Raw genomic sequence first — 24,620 nt, forward strand, 5'->3', positions numbered from 1 at the left:
GTGTTCAAGGTCCCAGCTCTGTAATTTATCAAAGCACAGAGAGAAATCAATTCTAGAGATCCAGCATAGCAGAGAAGCACACAGCCTGGGCTGCATGAAATCTGAAGAGCTGGAAGCAAGGTTGGTATCCACAGAGTGCAGCACCTCTGTGCTGGAGAAAGGAACTGTCCTAAAACTGCCTGAGGCAGAAAAGGGGTCAGGGATAGAGCTTTAAAAAGAGATGAAAGAAGATGGATGAGGAGAACTGGACTCCCATCCCCACTCTGCTAAAGACTTGCAGGCTTGAACTATGTATTGCTACATTTTCCATCTGTGAAGTGGAGATGCAGAATAATTGCTTAAGATTTCTGATGTTTAAGTATTTTACTCAGTGAAATGCACTTTGCTCTTTGCTCTACCACCAGGATTCAGTAGTTCCATGCCCAAACTCTGTGAGATGTTTTCAAAGTGCCTTTATTGGACATACAAAATTCCCATCTCTCACAACCTTCCTCCTGTACCCCATCTGGCAGTGACACACAAATCATCACTGACTGACCCCACAGTCTGCAGTCTTTGGGCTTTAAGCAGTCTGTGGAGCTGGTGTAGACATGTAGGAGTGGCTTTGCCTCTGAGCTTGTGCTCCGTGTGTTTGATGGGACAAAGAAAGACAGACAGTGGCACTTTAGGGACCTGCCATCCTCTGCTGATATCAGACTGCAAGGTTTGAGATGAATCATCTTACCTCCAGCAAAAACCGTGGGCTTTCAGGCATGAATTTCAGCGCCACCAGGGAGGCAATACAGGGCAGAGCACACACGAGTACAAAAACTCTCCAGCTGTGGAAGTGGTACTTGGTTCCCATGCTGAACCCCCAGCCTGGAAACAGCAAGAGCCAACAAGTGAAAATACTGACCAGGAATTCTGAGTTTTTCTCTGCTAAAGCAGCTCTGAACTTTGCAGCTCTGTATGCCATGAGGACAGGTTGAAAGTTTGCTATTCTTAGTACTGGTGGTTCTTGGAGGCTCAATAGTGTGCTCAGCAGACAGCAGCAAGTTCATGTTCATTACAGAAATTGGAACATGCTCAGGCTCTGCCTTTTAAGAACCTTCTTTTATCTTTGAGTTTAGAAATCACCTAGTGATAGGGACAGCTCTGTGTTAGCTATAGCAAGGCAGGAAAATGGTACAGGAATAAGGGCCATGACTGATTGTTTCTCAGTGATATTACTAAATTTTACAAAGGTTAAATCTCTGATCTGAGAGGCACATTAGAGACAGCTTCCTTCCATCTCCTACATCACATATGTATTTCACATTTCATGGAAGTGAGCAAGAAAAGCACGTTTATTTTTTTCCAGACCTACAAAACCTGAGCTGGGGTTCAAGCTTAAAAACATCAAAATCCTAGTCTTGCATTTGAGGTACCCCTTCTGCTTTTTTTCCTGGTGTTTGACCAAGTTAGGTATTCCCCTGCTAAGAACTGGAAAGTACAGCCTCATTCTCTTACATTGCTCCATTCACCTTCCCTAGGATCAAATCTCATAAGGAGTGTTTAAATATTTTTTTTGCTATAAAAGTTTTATTCACATAACAAGGAAATCATCAAGCAATGGGTTTTGCAGATGTCTCATCTGAGCCAGTCATGGTGTTCTAATGATTTCACAAAGTTCCAAAATAGTAGGTGGAACACTGGAAATCCAAAAGGAAGCTACAAAAACACAACATCAAAAAGTCATCTGAAAAATAATTGTAATGTAAATATCTAAGGGCTTTTAAAAGCAAATGGTGTTGCAGGTAATACAATTATTTCTACCTGACACCACTGCAATAAGTTTGCCTATTTCTTCCAACAGTCTCTGTCATGTCAATCAAAAGCAGGAATATTTCTTTATACTGAATGTGCTTTCAATGTGCTAAAAATGAAATGATAGACAGGTAAACGTTAGTGGTTTCCTTTGTGGGTTTTGTGAACTGTCCTACTTTCCTCAAACAGGATTTTGCAAACAGCTGGTGTCACTGAGTACTGGGGGAATTAATCTTCTCCAGTAGATATTTGCTTCTGGTGTTTTCCCAGGTTATATATACAAGTTACAAGGAATTCCATGTGACACGCAGACTCTGCTTCTCAGAGCACAAATAAATTTCAGTTTACAGCCATCTACTTTTTCATTCCCACTTGCAGCTGAGGGCAGGGAACCCATTCCACTCCTGCATCCATTTAGGTGAAGTCGGAAGTGCCTTCAGCCCCTCACATCTGGGCAGATGTGTCATCAGGTACACAGCCCTGCCAGTGTGGCCACTTGGCTAAGGGAAGGCACATGTGCTGTCCTCACTGCTATCATTCACAGCACCAGTAATTACATCAGTAATTACATCAGTAATTCCCTGATTAAAGTTGCTTCTTTTTGATAACAGGATCAATTTTTTGAAATATAATCTTAGTCAATTTTTCCCTGAATGAGGTGACATTTAGATTAAGGCTCAGGCTCCAGCAGTGTAATTCAAAAGATGTATTTGAGGCTTTAGATGGAAAGCAGCCCCATCCAGTCCTACCTGCAGCCTTAGTATCCATCAGTCAATCACACAGTCAATTTATGAGACCTTCTGTGAGCACTTCAGGTATCTGTTATTTTCAGTGATATTTATGCTGGGGTGTGTAAGAACTGTCATTACCTGTGCAAGGGTTTGGGGTGGTGCAGTGGTGTAGGAATGTGGTGGTGTAGAAAGTCAAAAGCACAAATTACCGTAATGTGGGATGATGCTCCAAGCCATTGCTGAGGCATAAATGCCACCAATCATCCAGAACATGCAAAGCCAGCTCAGGTGTTCCCCCCTCTTCTCACGAGACAGGAATTCAGAGAAATAGGCAAACACGATGGGGAGGGTGCCCCCAATACTGAGGAAAAAAAATAGCACATGGGAAAAATGAGAGTCTTTTTCAATGTCTTTGTGGTTAGGATTGCATGTTTAATGAGGGGAGGTCACACTCACAGATGGGCTGCTCAGAAGTGAGGCTTGGAGGAAAAATGCAAATCTCTCTTTGGCTGGACTGGTCTTAGACATCAAAGATGAACAAGATCCTTCTCATGCTCTAAAAGCTGAATTTCCTGTACAGTTTGTACAAACCCAGAGTAACACCCTGCTCTTCAATTAAACATCTTTTGTTATTTCATTATCACTCATTTTAGGGAGGCAAAATACAGGCAGCCAATGGGAACTGCTGAGGGTCTCATTGGAGGCCTTGGAGGTGGGCATTTTTCAGTTTTGCCCACATTCCTGCACAATTTGGGCAGTACCAGAAGAACATCAGTGACCAACCTTTCCCACCATTACAGCTCTAAGGGTCAAGAGTGAGGTCCTAAATGGCAATGCCATCCCAGCTGGGTAGCAGGGATGCATCTCCTGAGCAGCCTTCCCTGTCCCTGCCCACACACCCACCCTGCCCAGCTGTGCTAGGGCAGATTCTCCAGGTACCCACCCGAGGCCCGAGATAAGGCGGCAGAAGAGGAAGAATCCGTATCCCTGGACGAAGGAGGAGAGGAATGCAAAGGCAGCATTGATTGCAAGTGATATGATGAGGCATTGCTTTCTTCCCAGTTTATCAGCGAGGCCACCCAGCAAGACAGCCCCCACCATCATTCCTAAGTAGACTATCAAGCCTGGAAGTGAGAGAGACAGTCAGCTTGTTAGCAGGGTGGAAATAGCACTCAGTGTAGAAGCAGATTTTTAAGGTGCCCATGTGGCAGCTGATGTTGCCCTGGCATACTGTGCAATAAAGCAGAGATAATCCTAGCCACCCCAAATCTCAGATGCCAGAAACTCTGCCCATTGGCAGGACAGTAATTTCCCCATCTTGTGCCTGAGAGCTTGCATCACTTCAGGCAGTATGGACACACCCTCATTTGACCATACCCACATCTTTCCTTCCCAACCTCGCTGCTCACACATCCCCTGCACGTAAGCAATGGCCAGGCATAAGCAGCTTAGGATGCACGTGTCCCAGCTATGTGCCACCAACAATACAACAGAAGTCTGATGTCTTAACTCCTCTGACCCCCCTGAGTGCATCGGGATAGAGGATGTGTAGGGAGAGGCTCTGTCAGGCGGCTGTTTCTGCTCAGAAAGCTGTGAGAGCAGAGAGACTGATGAAGCATGGCTAAATCTCTTTGCAGTGTTTCATCTCTTTCACTCTCTGCTTTTCCCAGCTGTATCTGAAAGGATCAGTCTGTTACCCAGACTCACCTCGTGTAGCTCAGCTACTTCCTTCGTTTCTGAGCCAAGATCTGGCGTCTAACTAAAGGACAGCTTACTCAAGAGTGCAGTCTTGATCTGAAAATCTGAGGAGAAGGGAGAATCTAAGCCTTGTCTGGACAGTTTTCTCTATAGAGTTATCTCTCTAACACTTAAGAAAGATGGATTCTTCTTTTTAACCTGACTTCACTGGATCTACTATGGGGTCCTCAAAAGGCAGTCTCAATGACTCATTTAGTGCCAGGCTGAATTGTAGAGAATGGGTTTCCACCCCGGGCAGTCTCCCTGTCCCCTGCTCAGACTGTGCTTGCTACTCTCCTGGAGAACACAGCAGCTGTCCTTTGCTCTTCTACTGCCACTGCTGCAGAAGGGCTGCAGAATTTATTGTCTTTTGCTTTATGCAGGTACCAGTGTAAATAGCACTCGTTAATAATGCTCAAAAGTTCAGGAATATTCTTTTTCATTTATTTTATCTACTTTATGTAGTTCAGAGGAAATTGTTTGCAACCACAGCTTTACCTGGGGAGCACAGAGGTCCAAGAGGCTGCTCCCAAGAATACCTCCTGCATCATATCAAACTCCATTGACAGGACTGTAGCCTGTGTGCAATCCTACAGGACTGCACAGCTATGGGCTGTCCTGCTCCACAGTCCTGCTGTGGAGATCCTGATGGGGCCTGACCACAGCTGGATGTGATCCAGATGAGCTGAGCTATTTCAGGATGGAGAACATCTGCTTGCCAGAAAGCAGAACTTGCAGTGCAGGGAGTTCTTGAAAGAAAAAGATGATGGTTGAGGATGTTTGGAGACTGGGGACATGTCAGGTTCAAGACCCAGCTGAGCAGGGGTTGAAGGAAGGCAGCAGTGCTCCCTGCATCCCTGGCCCTGAGTGAAGGCATCAGATGCTGAGCAATACACTACCTTAACAGGAAACATTCCTATTCACTGATTGAAGAAATACAGCTAAAAGAAACATTTCTTCAAGCATGGTGGACTCTTTGGAAGTTCATTCCTCATCTTGAACCAGGATTGGCTTCTCTTGAGAGCCAACACCTTCCCCAGGTCCTGTTCTGTCAAACACACTTGGAAAACAAGCTGGGAATGAATGATTTTGTAATTCATTAATGTTTAAACAAAACAGTCTGGTGGCTGAGGGCAGCTCTGTGCCATCCAGCAAAGCCAGCTAAGGGCTAATGCAGAGTTATCTGGCAGCTGATCCTGTCTTCCTTTTCATTGCAAATGCTTGCACTTGATTTAAAATGCATTACTAAATTAAGAGCTATACAGCAGAGTTCCATTGCAGCATTTGAAGGACACTTGTGTCACACTGATCAGATGTGGAAAAGTTTGGATTTCTTAAATCTCCCCATTCCACAGTAGGGTCACCTCTCTGTGAGTGATTCTTTTCAATCCACAAGATGTCTGATGGGCAAGACTTGTGTGTCAAAAGCAAAAAAATCTGTTCTTGTCTATTAAAAGCCTTTGTACCAGAACTGTGGAGCAGGATTTGGCCAGATGTGCCTCCACCATGAGCATGTGGCTCTGTGCAGCCAATCCTTGCACTCCCTGCCCTGCCCTTCTGATCCAAGCTGTCCTGGTGAGGAGATCTGAAGGTGTGTAAAGGTTTCAGGTACTGATCTGAAGAGAAGATACAGGCACACCTCAGAGTCTGGGATCTCCATTTCTATTAACCTTGACCTTCAGCTTGTCCACTGAAGTGCAAATTACAAGGGTGAGCCAAAGCAAAAACAGTTTCAGTCCAAAAACTTCCTGAAGGAAGGATCTTAATGCAGTGCTGGAGGCTTAATGCTTTTACCCTGGCTCCTGAGCCACATTTAATGGAGCAGCTCTGATGGCAGCCAGTGGAAGGAAGTGATGATGAGCCCTGTATCTACTCACTGGTGCATCACAGGCACCCATCTGGCAGCGAGCCCTGCCAGCACTGCCAGTCCCTGATGAGGAAGAAAAAAATGATCTGCCAAATTTAATTTTCCCCCCTCTTTCTCCTATTTTTTCTTTTTTTTTTTTTTTTTTTTTTTTTTTCTTCTTTTCCGGAGAAAATCCCTGGATGGCAGATGTTCATCCAAATCCTCTTAGTAACAGAAAACATCCCAGGTCAGGAGGAGGTGGAGGAGATTGTCACTGTCTTCTGGTGTTTTACTGCAGTGACTGGTGAGGGGCAGCCTGCTCTCTGGCCAGGAGAAGAATAGGATCAGTGTGGGATGTGGCATTGCTTGAAACTCGACATCAAGAAGTGGAGCTGCTTTTGTAACCAAACCCCTGCAGATTCTGACTAAGGAGCACAAACTTGTGGGGGAAGGGAGGATTGGATCTCTGCAACACAGCACGCATCAAACAGTGAGCAGATACATCACAGCAGAGCTGTTAATGTCACAAACTCATCTAGAGGACGTTGCTTTAATTGGTTATTATAGATGATAAATCAATTGATGCATGATCCCCCAGAAATTTAAAACAATAAAAATCTGTAGTAAAGACGATATCAGGGACAACTAGAGACTGTCTACATAGCCAGGTTTTGAGGGAAGGATCCTGGTTATGGAAATATGTGCTTCAGGGCTGAAACAAAATCAACAGAACACTTCATTATCATGGAGAGGTCTTTTTTTGGTGAAGACTGCATGTTCTGGCCAACGTAATTAAAATTTTGGGGTAGCTGCTATAGAACAGTCAGCTGATGGATCTCGGGACCCAGGGTGCAGAACAACGTCTGCTTTGCAGATTGCTGTGTCCTGGATTGACAACAAGGTGGCAGGGACCCAGGGAGGAGTGGAATAGTTACTCAAACAGCCTCCTTGCAGGGAGACAATCTTCCAGAGAGCACAGTGATGGCTGCTACCTCTGAAAAAGATCCAGCTCATGTCAAGGAGACTAAAATTTTAAGGAGAGTTGGACCAAGAAAAGTGATCACAAAATGGTATTTCTTTTGCTGGGCTAGTTCTGTCCATCAAATATTCTGCAGTACAGTGTTAAAATGGTCTGCACCAGAATCTTGACTTCTAAACTTGGCTTCAAACCACACAGACTTAGACTGTGCTAGGAAGGATCAACTTCCCAATTGACACATAAGGTGCTCAGATGAAATGTTAAGGGCAACTCTGAATAAGCCATTATTTGCAGGCTATTCCACAAGTCCTGGAGTATAATGAATGCCTGTGGGAAAGTCTGCAACAGTCTCCCATAAAAGTGGTGGAAAACCAAAGAGCTGAAATTCTATGAATAAATTTTGGGCTATGACTCATCCATTGCTGAAGTTATAAGGAAAATATGTGACCACTGTCTGGGATTATTCCCACTAGAAAAGGGGTTACATATTTAGCATTTTCACACTAAGAAATTTATTAGCCTATACTGAACTTGTGTGCTCAGTATTAGACAGGAATTTGAAGTTGAAAGCTGAAGTTCTAGGAATAAGGAAAGGAGTATGCTGCAGATACAGTATATGACTCTTAGTGTGCTAAACTGTATTTTTACTACTTCAATATAGTTAAAAGTAGACTTCTAAGGGTTTTAGAAAAGAATAAAAAACTTCAAGGTTTACCTAAATCAGCATCACAAGCATGAATTTTTGTCATTGTTAGTTAATGGGATTAAAGTTCTTAAAAAAGAGGCACATCTAAAAATAATCCCTCTTAAGACAGGACAAAGACTTGTGAAATAAATAGAAAATTTGAGCAGAATAAAACCCAAATAGCTCACTGAGAAGAATTAGTCCCAGAGTCCTTGGGGCTGTCAGGGAGGTGAGGAGGCTGCCTGGGCCCAGTAACCACAGGAATGGGAAAGCTCCTGCCTGCCTTCCAATCCCAGGCCACTACCAGTACAGCCTTAGGGTGAAAAAAAGAGGTTCTTGAAGAGGGAAAATATTTGGACAACAGAAAATGATTAGGACATTTTGTATCTTGTAGTTCAGATTGTACTAAAACCAAAACTGAATACTGTTAATGGTGTGGAATCTGTTAGGGATGCACCTTATGGATACAAAACTTTGTGAGTCAGGTCTGGACAATTTGAGAGATGGATGTGGCAAAGCAAAGGATCCAATTGTAAGTAACTGAAAGAGAGGAATTGAAAGTAGTGCTAGTGCTGACTCTCTTGTACCAGTGATGTCCCAGAACAGGAGACAGTCTTGACAGAGGATCAGGTGAAGTCTGGTGGCCTTTTTATTCCATTATTCTTGCAATTTTCAATCTGCTCTTCCTTGTAGGCTTATTAATGCTTCCCCCAAGAATCAACCTGGCCTTTAAATGGAAGTCAAAGGAAAGGCTTGTCCCACCCCTCTGTAAAGCAACAATTTCAATGGAGGAGGCCAAACAAATCCTTTTCTGTCCAACAAATATCTCCCCAGGCTGGAATCCATCAGATGAAATTCCCACAGTGTTTACAGATGGGGACTCAGACATTCATCCCCATATCAGACCTACACAAAATGTGGGGTGTTCTCAAATCACAAAAACATCTTTTTTTTTTCCCTACTGCTCAAGGTGATGATGCTGCTTGGGCTGCATCTTGGGCTGAGTGTTTCTAATTGAGAGCAAATTTGCAGCCAGGAATCCATGCCTGACATGGGCAGGTCTCACCAGGGTGTAGTGGCTGCTGTGTTGGGGGTCAGTGGCTACGGAGGAGAAAAAGAGGCAGCAAAAACCCGTGGCAGAGCAAGGGAGTCATGGCAGGGCTTCGTGCTCAGCCAGAGGAAAAAAAAAGAAGTGGAGAAAAGCCATTGAGCTCTGCAGAGGGGATTAGGATTTACTGTCATATCAGGTGAATTCAGGTCAATGAGAAGCTGTGACCAGATTTTATCTCAGCTGATAATAAAACATCCTTTTCACACAAGTAAAAGCAGGCATGTTGTACACATCCTATTTAACCTGACTCACACAGCCAAGCTTGATTTGCTACATAAAAGAATAATTACTTATAGGATTTTTTTTCTAGTTTCTTTTTATCCGGCATTGTGAGGTTAAGAGTCTGTAATATGATATTCTCCTTAAAAACATTATTATTAAATCATAAAAAGGAGAAGGGAGCCTGAAAAAGCAATTTTATTCTCAGCCTTGGTGTAGCTATTTTACAGTTATGGGCAAATCCCTTAAAAATTTCTTTGTCTCAGTTTAGTGAACTGTGAAATGACAATAACACAACTGCAGCTCTGGGATCTGGGAGGGTTGATGCTTTAACTGTGCCTTGAGTTTTTGTATGCAGGATGTGAAAAAGTTTAAAACATAACTATGTCATTATCTTCTATACTTGTTGTGTACTTACTGCTCTGTGCTTGCAAACACAATATTTAGTCTTCTAAGAAGGGATTTATAGCATGTAAAGATATATATTTATAAGATATTTCTCCAAATAATGTGTGCCTTTGAGCAAATACAAAAATACAAATTTTATTATTCTTTTGATTATCCTTAGCGTATTAAAAGAAAATGTTTCTAATAGGCTGTATCATACTGAGAAGGAATATTCTGTTTCATTAAATTTAAGAACAGAATTATTATTTTGACTACTGCTGATGAAAGCTGAGCAAAGCTGATCTATCAAATGAATATGTAAAAATAATGTTGTTACATGTTACCAAACTTCTTAACAACTTGTATTATAAGTTGATTAAATCAAAGTGCTTAAATATGTATACTGTTGTTTCTTTTTTTTTTTTTTTTTTTTTTTTTAATACTCCTGAAATCATCTTTAAATTAGCATTTCTCATAACTGAAAACCCCCAAATACGTGTTTTGTCCCACTTGGGATATTTAGGGCTAAAATAGTTGTTACTTTGCATCTGATGGTAAGATGTTTATTTTCAGAATGAAATGTAAACGTTTTCTAAGATGTGTCATATCCATTTCACACATTTCATGAAACACTGTGGGCATCTGTTTATTTGCAATTTTTGCATAATTTGGCCATAGTTTGCTTGATATTTTCCCATGACTGCTTTCCAAGGGAGAAAAAAATATGCAATATGCAGAGTGTTTAATGCAAAATATCCTTTTAACAGAAGCTGAACTTCACTAAATTAGTCTTTAGGAGGCATCTGCTTTATCTCTTATTTGTCCCTTCCTATTTCTGCTGGAGTTTGATTACTCACCTGACTTATTTCCCAGTTTTTCCCTCCTGGCTTCTCTTGTTATGGCTGAGACCTTGTATGTTTAAATGTTAGCAGCTGCCTGGAAGTGACCTTAACTGCTCCTGGGAAAACCTGGTTATGTTTCCTTAGCAAAATCGTGTGGAGATAATGGGTTCCTTGGGAATAAACACGAGCTTATCTGTAGATGTTTATCAGTAGATGGGGATAAGGCAAGGGGCAGTAGCTCATGTGTGGATAATATCCCTGCTTCCCTAAACCCGTGTGATAACTTGAGGGAAAGCTGTTCCTGCTCTAATCACCCCCCTGTTCATCCTGTGCAGACACACTCGTGCAGGACTGTCACTGCACATGAGAAACTGAGGTGAAGGCTCTTTGACTGCCACCAAATCATTCCCTAAGTGTAACTGAACCCTGATCAATGTCCACTCTCACAGCCCACTAAGGCAATGGATTCACAGAGGGACATGAGCTTGTCTTGGACACTGAGTTTTGTGGGAGACACCTTTTTTCCTACCTGCAGGTGGATGGGAGCTAAAGCTATGCTAAGAAAGATTTTGCTGATTTTGTTCTTGTCTCCATCAATAGCACTTCCTCAGCCTTCCCCTTGAGAAGCTGATATCTGCTGTCCTTATGCCCCAGCCGCTCAGAAAAGAGATGAAACTTCTTGCAGGGGCAGTATTTGGGACAGAAAACTGTGCTGGAGACAGGGCTGCACCCACACCTCATGTCCCTGCACTGCCCTGCTACCTGTCAAACCTCCAACACCTTCTTTTTCCCTGCTGCTGCCACCCTTTATTTGGCAGAAAGGTCCCCTTCCCCTCTCCAGACCCAGAGATCTGCATTGCTCCCTTCCTGTGCCCTCCAGCAGCCCCCTACCCACCCCAGGCTCGTCACACTCTCCTTGATGCCTTGGGGACTCATTTCTCACATCAGAGCACTGCTGGGCAATGTAAGGCTTTCCAAGCCGTGCTTAATTCATTTTCACAAAGAGTCATCTCACAAACCTCAGATCCAGCAGCAGAGAAATGTCCAGCAGAGAAATGTCCAGCAGACAAGAAGGGGTGTTTAACAAACAAGATGGGCTGAATCAGAGACCTGTCCTGTGTACACCACCAGTCAATAACAACTGCATGCTACCATAACCACCCCCTCTCCTCCCTGCTCCAAACTAAAGTGGACCAGCTTTTATTGTTTTTAGAAAAATTATTTTCTTTCCTCTCATAATGAAGTCATGAAATAGTTTGAATACAAGCTTTGACAGCAGATTCCACCAAACAAGCAAGCTAAGGACAGGAGAAATTGTTCTGCAAGATCAGGTTCTCACAAGCTGTGTTTGAAAGTGGGCAGGAAAGGCAGCAAGAAGAGCTCTCTTCCCCTCATTAGCAGTCCCAGATTAGCTCAGTTAGTGCGCAGGAGGCTGGAGCTGGGATTGGATACGGACCCAAATGTCTCCTTGCTTATTCAGAGCTTATCAGAACAACCTGAACTTTCAGCTTTGCAAATACTGAGCTGGAAAACGCAGAATGTGCTCTCTGGGGAGATTTCGTGTTCATTTTTACCTGTGGTTAGGCCAGAAATACTTCAAAGATAGATTTCCTTGTGACATTTGAAGTTTTCTCATTTAGGAGCCTGCCAGAGCTTGAGCTATACAGAGGTAGATATTTATGGGGTCAGAGTTTCTGAAAATCTCAGCTTTCACAGAGTCACTAAAATAAATGACCTGCTTTTCAAAAAAAGGTCTCATCACTGAAAAGACACCAAGCCTTGTGTCCCACGGGGAGCTGGTGAATTCCAAAGTTCCTTTGAAATCAGGATCTAATTGTGAGAGGTTTGTCTTTAGATATCTGACCGGAGATATTTTGAGCTAGAATTTTTAAGGGGTTTGTGAAGCAAAAAAGGTGACTAAATTCTTTAAGGCACAAAAGTCAGTACAAACCTGGCTAACTATAGAAAGAAACATCCAGATCCTCAAGTTCAAGGAAAAAGGGAGAAAAAGAAAAGTGAATATGACCTCAGTACACCAAGAGGAGAGATTTATATAGAGATAATTATCTATTGCCTTTGTCACATGAAAATAATGTAAATAGAATGAAGTCAATGGCTGGGGTCTAGTCCCAAATCTGCATTTACCTTACATCAGGCAGGGCTTCTGGGCCAGCATGTATGACTGCAGTCCCTGATGATTCCCTGCAATCCCACTACATGTCCATCAAGACACTCTCTCCCTCCACAAGCTGTTATTCCAAGAGCTATTTTATTTCCCTTCCAGATGCTCTGTCCTATTGCGTGGCTGGCTCTCACTACAGACCATGCTGGATCCTGTCCTGATTCTTGGAGATCTGGGAGGTTTTGCTGTTTTGGCTGATGGAATTTGGCTTGCCTATTGTTCAAGGGAAAAAATTGTTCGTCCAAACCTTTCCACCCAGTCTCACTCCCAATAACTAAGCCTTGTATTTTGTCCTCAGGGAGATGTCAGTAGTGATGCAAAAGGGATGCTGCCAGTAGTCTCAGCTTTAATCTGCATGCTGCACTTTAATTTCATTCCAGAGACAGAAAAAGAAACCTCCATTGACTACATCTGATCCAGGACATATGTGCAAACTGAGAAGTTAGCAGGCAGAAGGAACTGACTGCACAGTTGATTTGCCAGTTGGGACTTTGGGCTGAAGAAAAGGGAAACCTTCTAACAGCTTTGAATTTTGAGTCACTAGATCCACCTTTAACTTTTCACTTATTTATCCTTGAACACCCCTTGGAGTTTTGCTCTGGGGACCTGCAGACTGTGATCTGCCTTGCCCAGATCCAGCCCACTGTGACCAGACTGGCCACAGCATATTCTGGTACAATTCTGCTGCTCATCAGCATGTGAACCCCTCCTGGGTCAGATCCACCCAGGCATGACTATGCATGACATACAACACAAGAAGAAAGTCATCAGAAGATCCTGAAATCAGCTGGTCACTAGAGAAAGTTGTCCCAGCTGCTTCTCACTGCATTAGAAGAGCTGTTTGCCAGTGGCACTTACCCAGCATCCCTTTGTTGGAACTGGACAAGCACATATCCTTCTCAGCACTGGGAAGAACAAATCCAACCACAAACACCTCCACCCCATCTGCCATAAGTGCCAACCCTAAAACAAAGAAGAGAGTCCACTGGAAGCGTCCATGGCCACACTCCTCGATGATGTTCTCGTACTGGTGGGCAAGCTGCTCCTCATCCTCCATCCTCTCGGCCATAAGGTCAGCACGGTCTCTGTACTCATCATCCATGGCAGGGGCTCGCTTCTTCTGCTTTTCTTTAATGTCATCTGGGTGTGGGATCCCTTGGTACTCGCCCTCATAGACCTCATCATCCTCATCATGGCCTTCTGTAACATCACTCTGGGCATCCTCTTCCTGCGCGGGCTCGTCCCCGCCCCGGTAGTAGCCGTCATTGGGTGTGTCATAGCTGCCATCCTGGTACCTGTAGTCATCTGAGACCTGGTTTGTGTTTCTATAGCCATCATCCATTCTGAAGGGAGAATTCTAAATGCTGTAGGTCACTGTGTAGATATTCTGAAATGTCTATGGATTTGTGCAGTTTCTGGTGTTGGTTACTTGAACATATCTTCTCTCCGTTCTTTGGAACTGATGGGATGCACAGCTTCCCAGGCTCAGAGGGAGAATTATATATAAAGGTTCTCTCTGACAGAGTCTCACGCAGCTTTTGGTAATGCTTCACTTTTCAGCTGTCATTTGTGACTTGCTGGCTTCTGTGCTTTGGGTGAGAAAAGCTGCTGTCTGGGGAACAGCGAGGGAACAGCAAATTGCACAGCCGGGGAGCTAGGAGGATTTGACAGGTTTTTCCTGATTCATTGTGGTGCTGAAGGTCATGTCCTGAGAAAGAGGAAACAATAGCAATGAGACAGCAGTAAGCTTGCAAGCACACATGCACTGACTTTAATGCCCAACATTTTGAATACATGCCTTTCCTTTGAAAAAACACGGCAACAGAGGAATGTTCTTGCATCACCAAAACCCAAAGCCTCTGAAAAAAACAGCATTAAAATGTACCAAGTTCAGTGGGAACCCAAAGTAGAATGTAAAGTACCATGTGGTCCCAATTTCTGTCGTTCCTGGAAGTCCTGCCTCCCATATGTGGTACTGCTTTCCACAGAGAGCAGAACTGGGCTGGGTTGCTGGAACAGAGCTCTCAGGTTGCTAAATAAGTTTTTACCCATCTCCTCAGAGTACACTCAGCCCTGGTCCCCAGAACTGGTGAGCATCATAATGAGACAAAATATGATCTTGGTTTTCTTTCTCATCCAGATCCCCACATTAATTTTATTTATTGGCTTCTTTTTTCCCTCTTTTCTCTCCATCTGTATGCCAGATGCACAGCTGGCATGCAGCATCTGCCAAGATAAAGTCACCAAAAGTGACACCACTGTTCTCTCCATATCTAAACATCAACAGGGGATGATTTTCAGAGAGAGTAAAAAAATAAAGCTAATACAGAATCACTGCTGTCTGCAGGGAAAACCAAGGGGAGTCAAGACACATCTAAACACATACTCCTTCTGGACACCTGATTTCCATTATTTTCCAGGCAGGTTCCAGCCAGCTGGCTCTCCAGTGTTCCCCTGCCTCACACAGCTGTAGACACAGAGTTTGGAAGGAGAAGCACAGGGAAAGGGAGTGGAGTCACGCCAGAGCAGGCAGCACAGCGTAGGCATGCACAGAACGTAGACTTTGCTTTAAGCTTTGAGCTACTTGCCTAAATAAAGTGTAAATGAGGTATGGATTGACATGGGCAGGCACAAGCCTGAGGATGTGTGGGTGTTGTTACCTACACAGTCAGTTGACCTATAGAAGCGCACGCAAACGCACACACTGTAAATAACAGTGCTATATGCAGCTAAAACGTCTTCAGAGGAGAAATTCAGTAGCAGCCTCTATAATAAAATGCTCAGAGAGGCATCACTCCTGCTGCAAATGCTGTGCTTTTCTGGCAGCCCAAATGCTCAGGGTAAGGAAGGAGCAGAGACCTGACTTCTCTGCATGGATTAATGGCCATGCTTTGCCTGTTCATGGAGCTGCTCCAAGGAACTTCATAAAAGCTTCCTCTGCACCTCTGCTTATCTACCTATATATTTATGGCCCATAATTACAACACAGCCTCTGCAGAGCCTGCCAGAACCTCTTCCTTTTCTCTGGCCCTCTGCTATTTGTCACTACGCTTCAAAGTGTTTCCTCTTCCCTTTCTTTATGTGGAATCACACCGTACATTTTGCATCAAGTGAAAAAGGCAACAGGGTATTCTTCCAAGGCTCAAAAAGAGTGATCAATAAAGCAATAGAAAAAAAAAAAATTAATCCCAAAGGCATTCTTTTCAGGTTATAATGACCAGGCATCTCCAGTGCATGGAGCAGTAAAGAGAAATATTTGCATAGGCACCAGAGCTGTTAATGTGCAGGGGAGTTAATACATTTGATAGCCATAGGAAGCATTTAAGTGAGTCCTACAGCTCTTGTTTCAGTGCTGGAGTGTTACCTTTAATGGTTAAAAAAATTCCAATATTACTTTTGAGTCTCAGAGCCTCCCAGTCCTGAAGTAACTTTCTTAATTACACAAAGATTTGTGTCATGACTGAACATCATGTTCTCCAAGGCAGTAAAATGTCCTTCCACAGAGACATATTTTCTTTTGAAAAGTAGGAGAAGGAGCCTTTTATTTAAAGAGGAAAAACAAAAGAACAATATGTGCAAAAGAACATTAGGCCTTGGTTTGGAAATCCTTAAGAATCATCTGCTGCCAGGTCATGCTTCAAAGCGACCTAAGAGTTGGAGCAGGAAGCGCAGTGACCTCACTGTGTTTGTCCCTTTCTGGTTGCTGCAGAACTGAATTGAAAACTCATTTTAGGAAACAAAGTAACAATAACACTAATGATCAATAGCAGAACTGATCAGACCCTGGGTCTCCACAAACCTTACCTCTCTTTTCAAAAGGTAAAAGTATGTTCTGAAAGACCAAGTGCTGGAAATCTTTTTTGTTCTCTAAAAGCTGCTGAGGCTTAAAGCTGGGCTCTTCGCCTCCCACAACAACAGGACCAAAGATCACAAACTTAGAAAAGACCTATTGAAGCATCTGTGCTCTTTCACTGACACACAAAGACTGGCATTTACCAGATGGAATCACATCTTGGGCAGCCTAAGAAATAATGACATGAGCTGATGAGTCTTACAGCCTGGTGAGAGTCACCTGTATGGGGAATAAAATGTACTTCAGAGAAAAGGTTGTGGCAAAAAATAGTGACTGGGTTCCCATTCAGTTTGTAGGATGGATATTTCCTGGGATCACCCTAGGAGAAGGGGCAGCACAGAGAGGCAGACTATAACTTCAGAATGCCACACTTCCTGTATTTCACACCACTTGTTTTCTTTCCTTGCCACATATGCACAGGCTGATTCACTCCAGACCTGATTCTTTAACACCCTTTCACTCAAGCTGAGCTGCACTCACTCATTAACAGCCCCATTTAGCATTTAGATGCGAAACCATGATGTGTCATAAAGATGGCAGGCTTGGGTTGCTATAATTACCCTTCACAGTGATGCATGAGCACTTGAGACAAATATACACATCACACCGAGCCTATTGTAGCAGGGTGGGTGTCAGTCTCTTCTCCCAGATAACAAGCAACAGCACAACAGGAAACGGCCTCAAGTTGTGCCAGGGAAGTTTCAGACAGGAAATTAGGAGAATTGCACCATCAGAAGGGTTGTCAAGCATTGGAACAGTGTGCCCAGGGCCGTGGTGGAGTCATCACCCCTGCAGGTATTTAGAAGTCCTGTAGCTGTGGCACTTGGGGACATGGTTGAGTGGTGGGCTTGGCACTGCTGGGTCAATGGTTGGACTTAATGGTCTTAGAGTTCTTTTCCAATCTAAATTATTCTAATTACAATCCTTGGCCCTTCTAAGCTGCCAGTTCCTTTCTGAGACACACAAGTGAGGTTTGAACACACAACAAATGCGAGGCTCCATAAGGCAGGGTCTGCAGGGGCAGGAAGGCAGAGGCAGGAAAGCTTCATTCTGGGTTTCCCCAAAACATCCCATTAAACTGAGTGTTGGACACAGGAACCTGGAATACATCAGGATTCAGTTCCTTTCCTGCTTTCTTTAAAATACATGATGCATCTTGGAGTTTTCTTGAGCTCATTAGTTAGCTCAGATGTTGCATACTTAGCCAGGAATTCAGTCATTTGAGCTGTGCAAATTAAAATAGGAACCTAAAGTCTTGGATATCCTCATAATAGAAATGGTATCTACTCTAGGAAAAGGGATGTTTATATAAAGCAGATTAACACTGCATTTTCCTCTGTGAGAGGGCATACAGGTAAGTCTGGCATGGTGAGGTGATAAACTGGAAGCTGGAGAGCAGCAGAGCTTGGAGGGGATGTAGAGAAGGGCAAGTTCCTTGTGCCTGGTACTAAATGAAGAGAGCCCAGGGCTTATCAGAGAGCTGAGCTCTATGAGAGAACAGAAATCATGCCAAGTTAGTGAGCAGGGCAGATATGAGCAGAGTTTTCTTATGAAATATTGCAGCTTGGGGCATGAGGGAGTTTCTGGAAAAGCAAAGAGAGTGAGGATGTTGCTTTGTGGGAGCACGAGCCGTGGGTGCACACACATAAATGCATGATGCACATCCATGATGTGGATCCTGCAGGGACAGCCAAGGCTGGCAGCTGCCAGGGCCTTGCTGCACGCTCAGAAGGGGAGAACACTCAAAACCAACAGCAGGAGGGAGAGGTTGTTTGAACCCTAAGGAGAAGGAGCAGGACAGGGACACCATAAAAATGCTTTCAAGGGATTTTTAGCATTCACCAGAATAATCCCTGTAAAACAGATGGCAGAGCAGTTTAATATTCTGCCTGAAGGACGACTCCTCCTGCAGAACATCCTCACCTCCAGAGCTGCTTTCTGCTGACAGCAATGGGAAGGTGCCCAGATCCTACAGTGACCGTAAGGACAATTCTGCAGTCACAAAGCTGACTGTAAAAAAAATTCCTGAGGAGAAATTTTCCTCACTGAAAGGAGAAAGATGATTATGTAGATAGCTTTCTGTGAAGTTCCAGCTTCAGATTCTTAATGAGGTTGCAACTAATGGATCTGTTTGTACACAGGAAGGGACAGATTTCTGAGGTGCCTAACAAATCACAGCTCCCAGGGGAGCAGCATCCTGGATTTCAGGCAGCCAGCAGTGACACCAACATCATCAGACAGGCTGAGCATCCTGGGCTCTGTTCCTTGGCTTCTTGGCATCTCTGTGTCCCTCCAGACCCCACACCAGGGCAGCACAGCTTTCCTCTGGTGGGAATTGCAGATCCCTTTGCAGCTGTGGTTATATGGATACATGAATAGATGGCAACTTGCGTCCCCAAAAGCTTAAGCCTTAAACAAACCAGAATTTAGGGAAAAGAGGTCTCTATGCTCCCAGCTTCACAGCTGAGGACCAGGAAAATGCTCCCAAGTTTCTGTCAGGTTTTCAATGAAGACTTCCATTTTATTTTTTTTTTAACTAAGAAAAATGTTATTTTACCTCAGGGCAACTTTGAAAATTTCTCTCTTTCCAACTAGTATAAATAATACTAATTATTTTAAATCTAAAAAATTGGACTGCAATCCCATAATTCACAACAAAATGCTTTCAGATCAGGTCCATTATAAATACTTCATCTTATACTGTAGAAAGTTGCCCTTTTCATTGGTATTAAAAAAAAAAGAAAAAAGAGGTGCATGGAGATTTGTTTGAAACTGAAACAAAAGATTTCATTTAAGAAATGCCATCTTGTCAACTGCTTGATCCATTTTTTATTAGAAACATTCATTGAAACTGATTTTTTCCCTCTAAATAATTCAGGTTTGGAAAAATGGCATGTTTATATCAACAAAAATTGTAACATGAACTCTGATTATGCTCTCATGGATGTAAAATTATCTCAGGTGCACCTTTAGGAAGACAATATAGAGACATACAATATAGGAAAAGTAATCCTGCTATTTATATGCATATGAATAAAAGCATCTGACCTTTGTGAGGCAGAAAAGGGCTTTTCTTCCACAGGGTTCTGATATTGTTGGGGTGGGTTTCTTTTTGTTGTTTTGTGAGTTTTTTGGGAGGGGTTTGGGGGCTTTTTTTTGGGGGGGGGGGGTGTTGTTTGGTTTTTTGTTTTGTTTCATTTCTTGGGGGTTTTTTTGGGTATTTTTGCTAACATTAAAATTGCTGCTGCAGCCACACAATTCAACATCCAGAAGAGAGCTGAGCAATATCATCATTCTCCTGGACAGATGGCAAGGCTGGGTTCTTGGCAAGGATCCTGCAGAGGGAAAAGCAGCAGAATCTGAAGAGAATTTATATGTGAGGGAAGGTAGAAAAAGGAAATGAGGGGGCTTCAAATACAAAAAGGTAGAAACCAAGTGAAATCGGAAGTCAAGGAGCAAGAACAGGGATTAGTGGTCCAAACTATGCTCAGAATAAAGGAGGAAATGGCCAGGGAAGGATGGAAGCCCTGAGATATTATTGATCCACAAACTGGAAAAAAATGCTTTGTAATAACAGTAGCTCTTGCCTTCATATCCAAGGATTATAAATGCATCTGGTGCCATCTCTGTTCGAGATCAGCCTTAAGCCTTATTAATTCTTGCTTGACTTTTTGCATCTCTCTTTCACTGCCAAAATAACAGGAGAAAAGTCTCAGAGCATAGAACTCTGAAACACTTTTGGAAGAAGTTGAGGGGCATCACTCAGTCAAAAAAAACCCAACCCAACCCACACCAATGACTGAACATTATTTTAGGGGATGATTGTATCAATATAGATCACATCTCTTGCAGGTCTTCAGCAGCCACGTTCCTTCTTTTGCCTTTCCATCAAATATCCTAATCACTGGTGGTGAAGAGCAGCGTGTCCCTGGGGAATTTCCAGGAGGATGTTCTCAGATCTGAACACTGGCCAGTGGATCAGTGAGATTTAATCAGCTGAAAACCTGGTCTCTTTTTTTCAAAATACAGGTCATCCCTTGGAATGCAAGTTTCTACAGGATTTTAGACAGGTAAAGGAATGCTATACACAACACTAGAAAAAAAAAATCTAAATTGATTCCTCTCCAGTCTCACAAGATTGGAGTAAAATTTGTCTTTGCAATTAATGTCCAAAAGAAACCATGGTCATCAAGTATTCTTGAGGGAGAATTATATCACAGTCCCAGGTTGAAAACCCATTGCAACTGGAGCAATATCAGATCCAGTATCATTTCTGAGGTTTCTTTTCTGCTCTTGTTTCAGAAAATCAAGGAGGATAGATGAGTTTAGTTTTCTTACTCAGTGACATGGTAGCTGGAAGCAAAAAAGGAGCTACTTTGCCATCAAAGACAACAAAATTACATGGAAGGGCACATCAATATATGTTTTTCAGGTGTAAAATTATGTGTTAATGCCTACCACAATCAACTGTGGCTGCAAACACAGGAGGCTAACTGGGTCTGGGCAGCAAGAGATTTAAAAATCACAGTCTGTAGCAGAGCCTACCTTTAAAAAGAATTTGCTTTGAACTGTGTAAAAAGAGGTGTCTTTTGTTGTAGCTTCAGAGGAGAGCACTGTATTAAGTGAAAACTAAAGAAAAAAATAGTTTCTCCTGAAACTTTTCTTATTATTAAGGAATTGTTTGATAGATACGTAACACAGGTTCAAAAACTCTCTACGGAGCTTGTTAAGCAAGCTATCTGTGCCACAGATTCTGTGAAGAAGAGCAAGATATTTGAAAGTCATTGACTTGAAATCATCTGGTTCAAAGAACCGACTTTCAGCAGTCCAGATGACACCTACTGATTGCTCCCCTACAGCACAGGTAGGACATGGAGGGTGAAAGTCCTCTCTGCAGTGTAAAACACATTGATTTGCTCAAAAATGCTGCCAGGGTCTCTGGGACAGGACTCGTTTATTCACTGCTCCCACACTGTAGGCTGGAAAAGATTGGTGCAGATGCAGCCCTGGTATATCAAGAAATGCAGGGAAACCAGAGCTGGAGTATTTATTTAGTGTGTTACCAGCAGCCCTGATTAATTATTTAGAGAAAGCATTTTAGTTCAAAACTCTCTGCTGCACAGTTTATTGAGCTGAAGTTCTCCTACAGTTTCTGGATAATCTCTATTGATCTGTGGTGGGTTTTACACATTCCTGGGCAGGTGCACACTGTGTATGTTTGTTCCACTAGGAGAAAATACTTATTGCATTATTTGATCCTACACTCCTGCATTACACTATAGTTTCTCTGAGGAGAAACTATTGTCTCTGAAGCATTTACAGTAGCCCTTGGATTTGGAAACAGAGATGGAACACAAATAGTTCAGTTGTTTGATTGAACTGTTCTGATTAATGCTGAGTAAGAGTCTGGCTGCACTGCTCCAATGCCTTTACATTTTTTTCATTCTCACCCATCCCACTGGGGGAGATTTCTGGTTTCCAGCACATTGCACACTAAAATGCCATTGCTTTATGTGGTGGTGGTGACTCTCACAGCAAAGTGGCTGTGGGCTGAATTCAGCTTGCAATCCACTATGTTATGTTATGAACTAAGGGACAGAAAGACCCCCAGACTGTTATAGGGAGATTATACCCTAAAGTCTGATACTCTGTTGGTGCAGATGCTTTAAAGGTCATATCTAAGACAGGATGTGCTACAGCAAGCTGGCATAGCAAACATGCAGCAGATGAGACAAGGAACAAGCATCAGTCAAGCAGAATAAATAGTTTTTCTGAAGTTAGGGGTGCAGACTAACAAACTGGGTGTTCATGAGATAGAAACAGAGAGGAATGTTTAACAGTAGGAGTTGGAAAGGAATGGCTTAGCAACACATATCTATATAAGGAGGGACAGACTACACATTAGGATTCCAGTGAAAGGCCATAAAAGGTCAATTTGACAAGCTGAATATGGATAATGAGTTGAGACAGATGGTGTAAGAGGATGGGAGCTAATAAATAATGAACAGACTTGCTTCAAGGAGCAAACGCGGGGAGAAGTGGCAGCCCAGAGCTTAGTCAGAAGGGAGAAAAGGGTGAAGGGGAAAAGAACAAAACTATGGAGGATAGAGGAGAATCACAGCAGGAGGGCTGGTGGGAGAGGAGTCTGCTTTTATGTGCCAGAGTTTTGTGGAAATGATAATTTACCCAAAGAAAACTCAGAAATTAATATCCTGAGCTGGAATTTGGACATCTTACTGAGATTAAAAATGTTTTAGTTGAGAAATTACTCATGGTCTCTAAACTTCTTCTAGCTATCTATTTCCTCTTCTCTCTCCCATTACCACAGTACCTAAGCAACCTACAGTGCTCCCAAGTCCCATCAAAGGCTGAGAAAAAGTCTCAGGTTTGTTCATCATGCCCATCATGACTTGAGGCAGAGAGAGACTAAAACTGTATCTGAGCATGGAAATGGAAATACTGTGTGCTGACCCCCCCCCCCCCCCCCCATATTTCAGGGACTCTGTGGACAAGCTAGGAAAGGATTTATTCCCATCTTCAAACCCAGCTATCCTCCACATGAATACCAAGGTAAAGGCGAGCTTTGCTGCCCCACAAACATTTTCCTTATTGTGGAGCTGAGGCACAAACCCCAACCTGGACATCAAGTAATACTTAGAGGTGTCCCAATGTCAATGCAAATAAAGGAGCTTTCCCAAAATCACCTGGGGGAGCCATATCAGAGCCAAACAACCAGGACATGCTTCTACTATTTCCCTGTCTCTTTAAATATAATAATGAGCTAGAATCTTTGAGGTTTTACTGCTTAATAATAAACCAGCCTCTCTATCAGCACCGCACCTGGCAGTGTAAACCAATAGAAAATTGGATGTTTATTCAGAAACAGCAGTGCCCTGGTGCCCTTTCATAAATTTGAGCATTTCTACGTGTATTTGCCCTTGGACAGCTTATTAGGTTTAACCTTACTGGGCTTGGAGGCCCTGACAAGCTCCCAGAGAGAACTGTAAGCAATAACCTTGGAAGTAAACTGCTTGCAATTCAGCAGATTCTGCCTGTGTCAGACAGCAAACATCCCTGATTAACTATAAACTGCTTAGCTTATTGGCAAAGATGTGCCTCTGGCTACAAAGGGGATTTTTATTTCATCACACTTGCAACCTGAGTTATTAAATAATGAGCTGCTTAATTAACTAATTCATTAATACATGGCTGTGATGAATAGATTTGCTTCAGTGCCATGAAAGCAGAAAACCCTAGAGTGATTTCTAAGTACTGCTTTCTTTCAGGAGGGATTTTCTTTATCCTTATTAAACACCCCTTTCCTTCTTTTTCCTGCCTCTACCTAACACAGCAGCCTTGAGGTTTGCTGTGTCTGTTTGCCCCCAGCACTCCATGCTCTTGTCCTTTCCTCCTTTCTTCCTGGCTCCTCCTTTCTTTGGATCCATGTGGCCAAAGTGTCTTCAGAGTGTTGTGCCACGAAAGGAGCCTTTGCCCAGTGCTCCCACACTGCTGTGGCCAGGATGCTTCATCATCCCCAGTCTCAGATGGGAGGTGACTGTGGTGTTTCAGGTACTGACAAAAAACCATCAGTTATTGCTCATGAGCACCTTCCCATTGCTGGGGGACCAACCAACCTCCCCACAAATGCAGACAAAATAATTTACTGCACCTCTCGGCAGCCTTTGCAGGGTTGCTGTCTCCTGTTTTCCGTGGCATTGGAGTGTGTTGAGAAAGAGCTCTAGCAGAGACATTTCCACAGGCTGGAAACCACTCCTGCCATCAGGAACAGCTCTTTCCCAGCCCAGGATGCTCAGGCATCAGTGTCTTGAGACAGCTGCTCACCAGCTCCAGTGAAGTGTACAAACACAGTGGCCATGCCAGAATTCTCGCTCGCTCCCAGAAATCCCCTGTAGCCTGTCACAGACACAGCCAACCTTATGCTTCCATCATGCCCTTTAATAGGCTTGATCCCTGTGTTTCCCTTCGGGGCTGCCCAATGATCAAGGCTAAAGGGGCACAGTTAGTATGAGATCAGATAAAAGGGGTGGTTCTCAAACTAAATACAGCCTCTTTCTTTTCTGCATAAGACCTCCAAAACAATTGTATTGTGGCCTCAAGGGTTTTCAAAATTGCAAATGCACTGTTCATTATGCACCTTGCCTGTGGAGAAATACAAGTGCAAGCAGAAGCAAATTTAAAGAGACTCCTTTCAAGGTTAAGTGGCAGGGAAAATACTGGAGCAATTGCTTTTTCTCCATTCATG

General features: G+C 43.2%; 1 protein-coding gene across 1 annotated transcript in view; it reads right to left on the reverse strand.

The window, feature by feature from the left end:
• Positions 1 to 24,620, reverse strand: part of SV2B (synaptic vesicle glycoprotein 2B) — a 55,969-nt gene that overhangs the window by 13,172 nt on the left and 18,177 nt on the right. Inside the window, exons 2-5 of the mRNA XM_058846878.1 lie at positions 13,363 to 14,212; positions 3,460 to 3,640; positions 2,726 to 2,877; positions 725 to 858 (exon numbers count right to left, since the gene is read on the reverse strand). Coding sequence (XP_058702861.1) covers positions 725 to 858; positions 2,726 to 2,877; positions 3,460 to 3,640; positions 13,363 to 13,846 — 951 coding nt within the window. The 5' untranslated portion in view covers positions 13,847 to 14,212. The remainder of the gene's footprint in view (positions 1 to 724; positions 859 to 2,725; positions 2,878 to 3,459; positions 3,641 to 13,362; positions 14,213 to 24,620) is intronic.

The sequence above is a fragment of the Poecile atricapillus genome, chromosome 11 (assembly GCF_030490865.1).
Source record: "Poecile atricapillus isolate bPoeAtr1 chromosome 11, bPoeAtr1.hap1, whole genome shotgun sequence".
NCBI lineage: Eukaryota > Metazoa > Chordata > Aves > Passeriformes > Paridae > Poecile > Poecile atricapillus.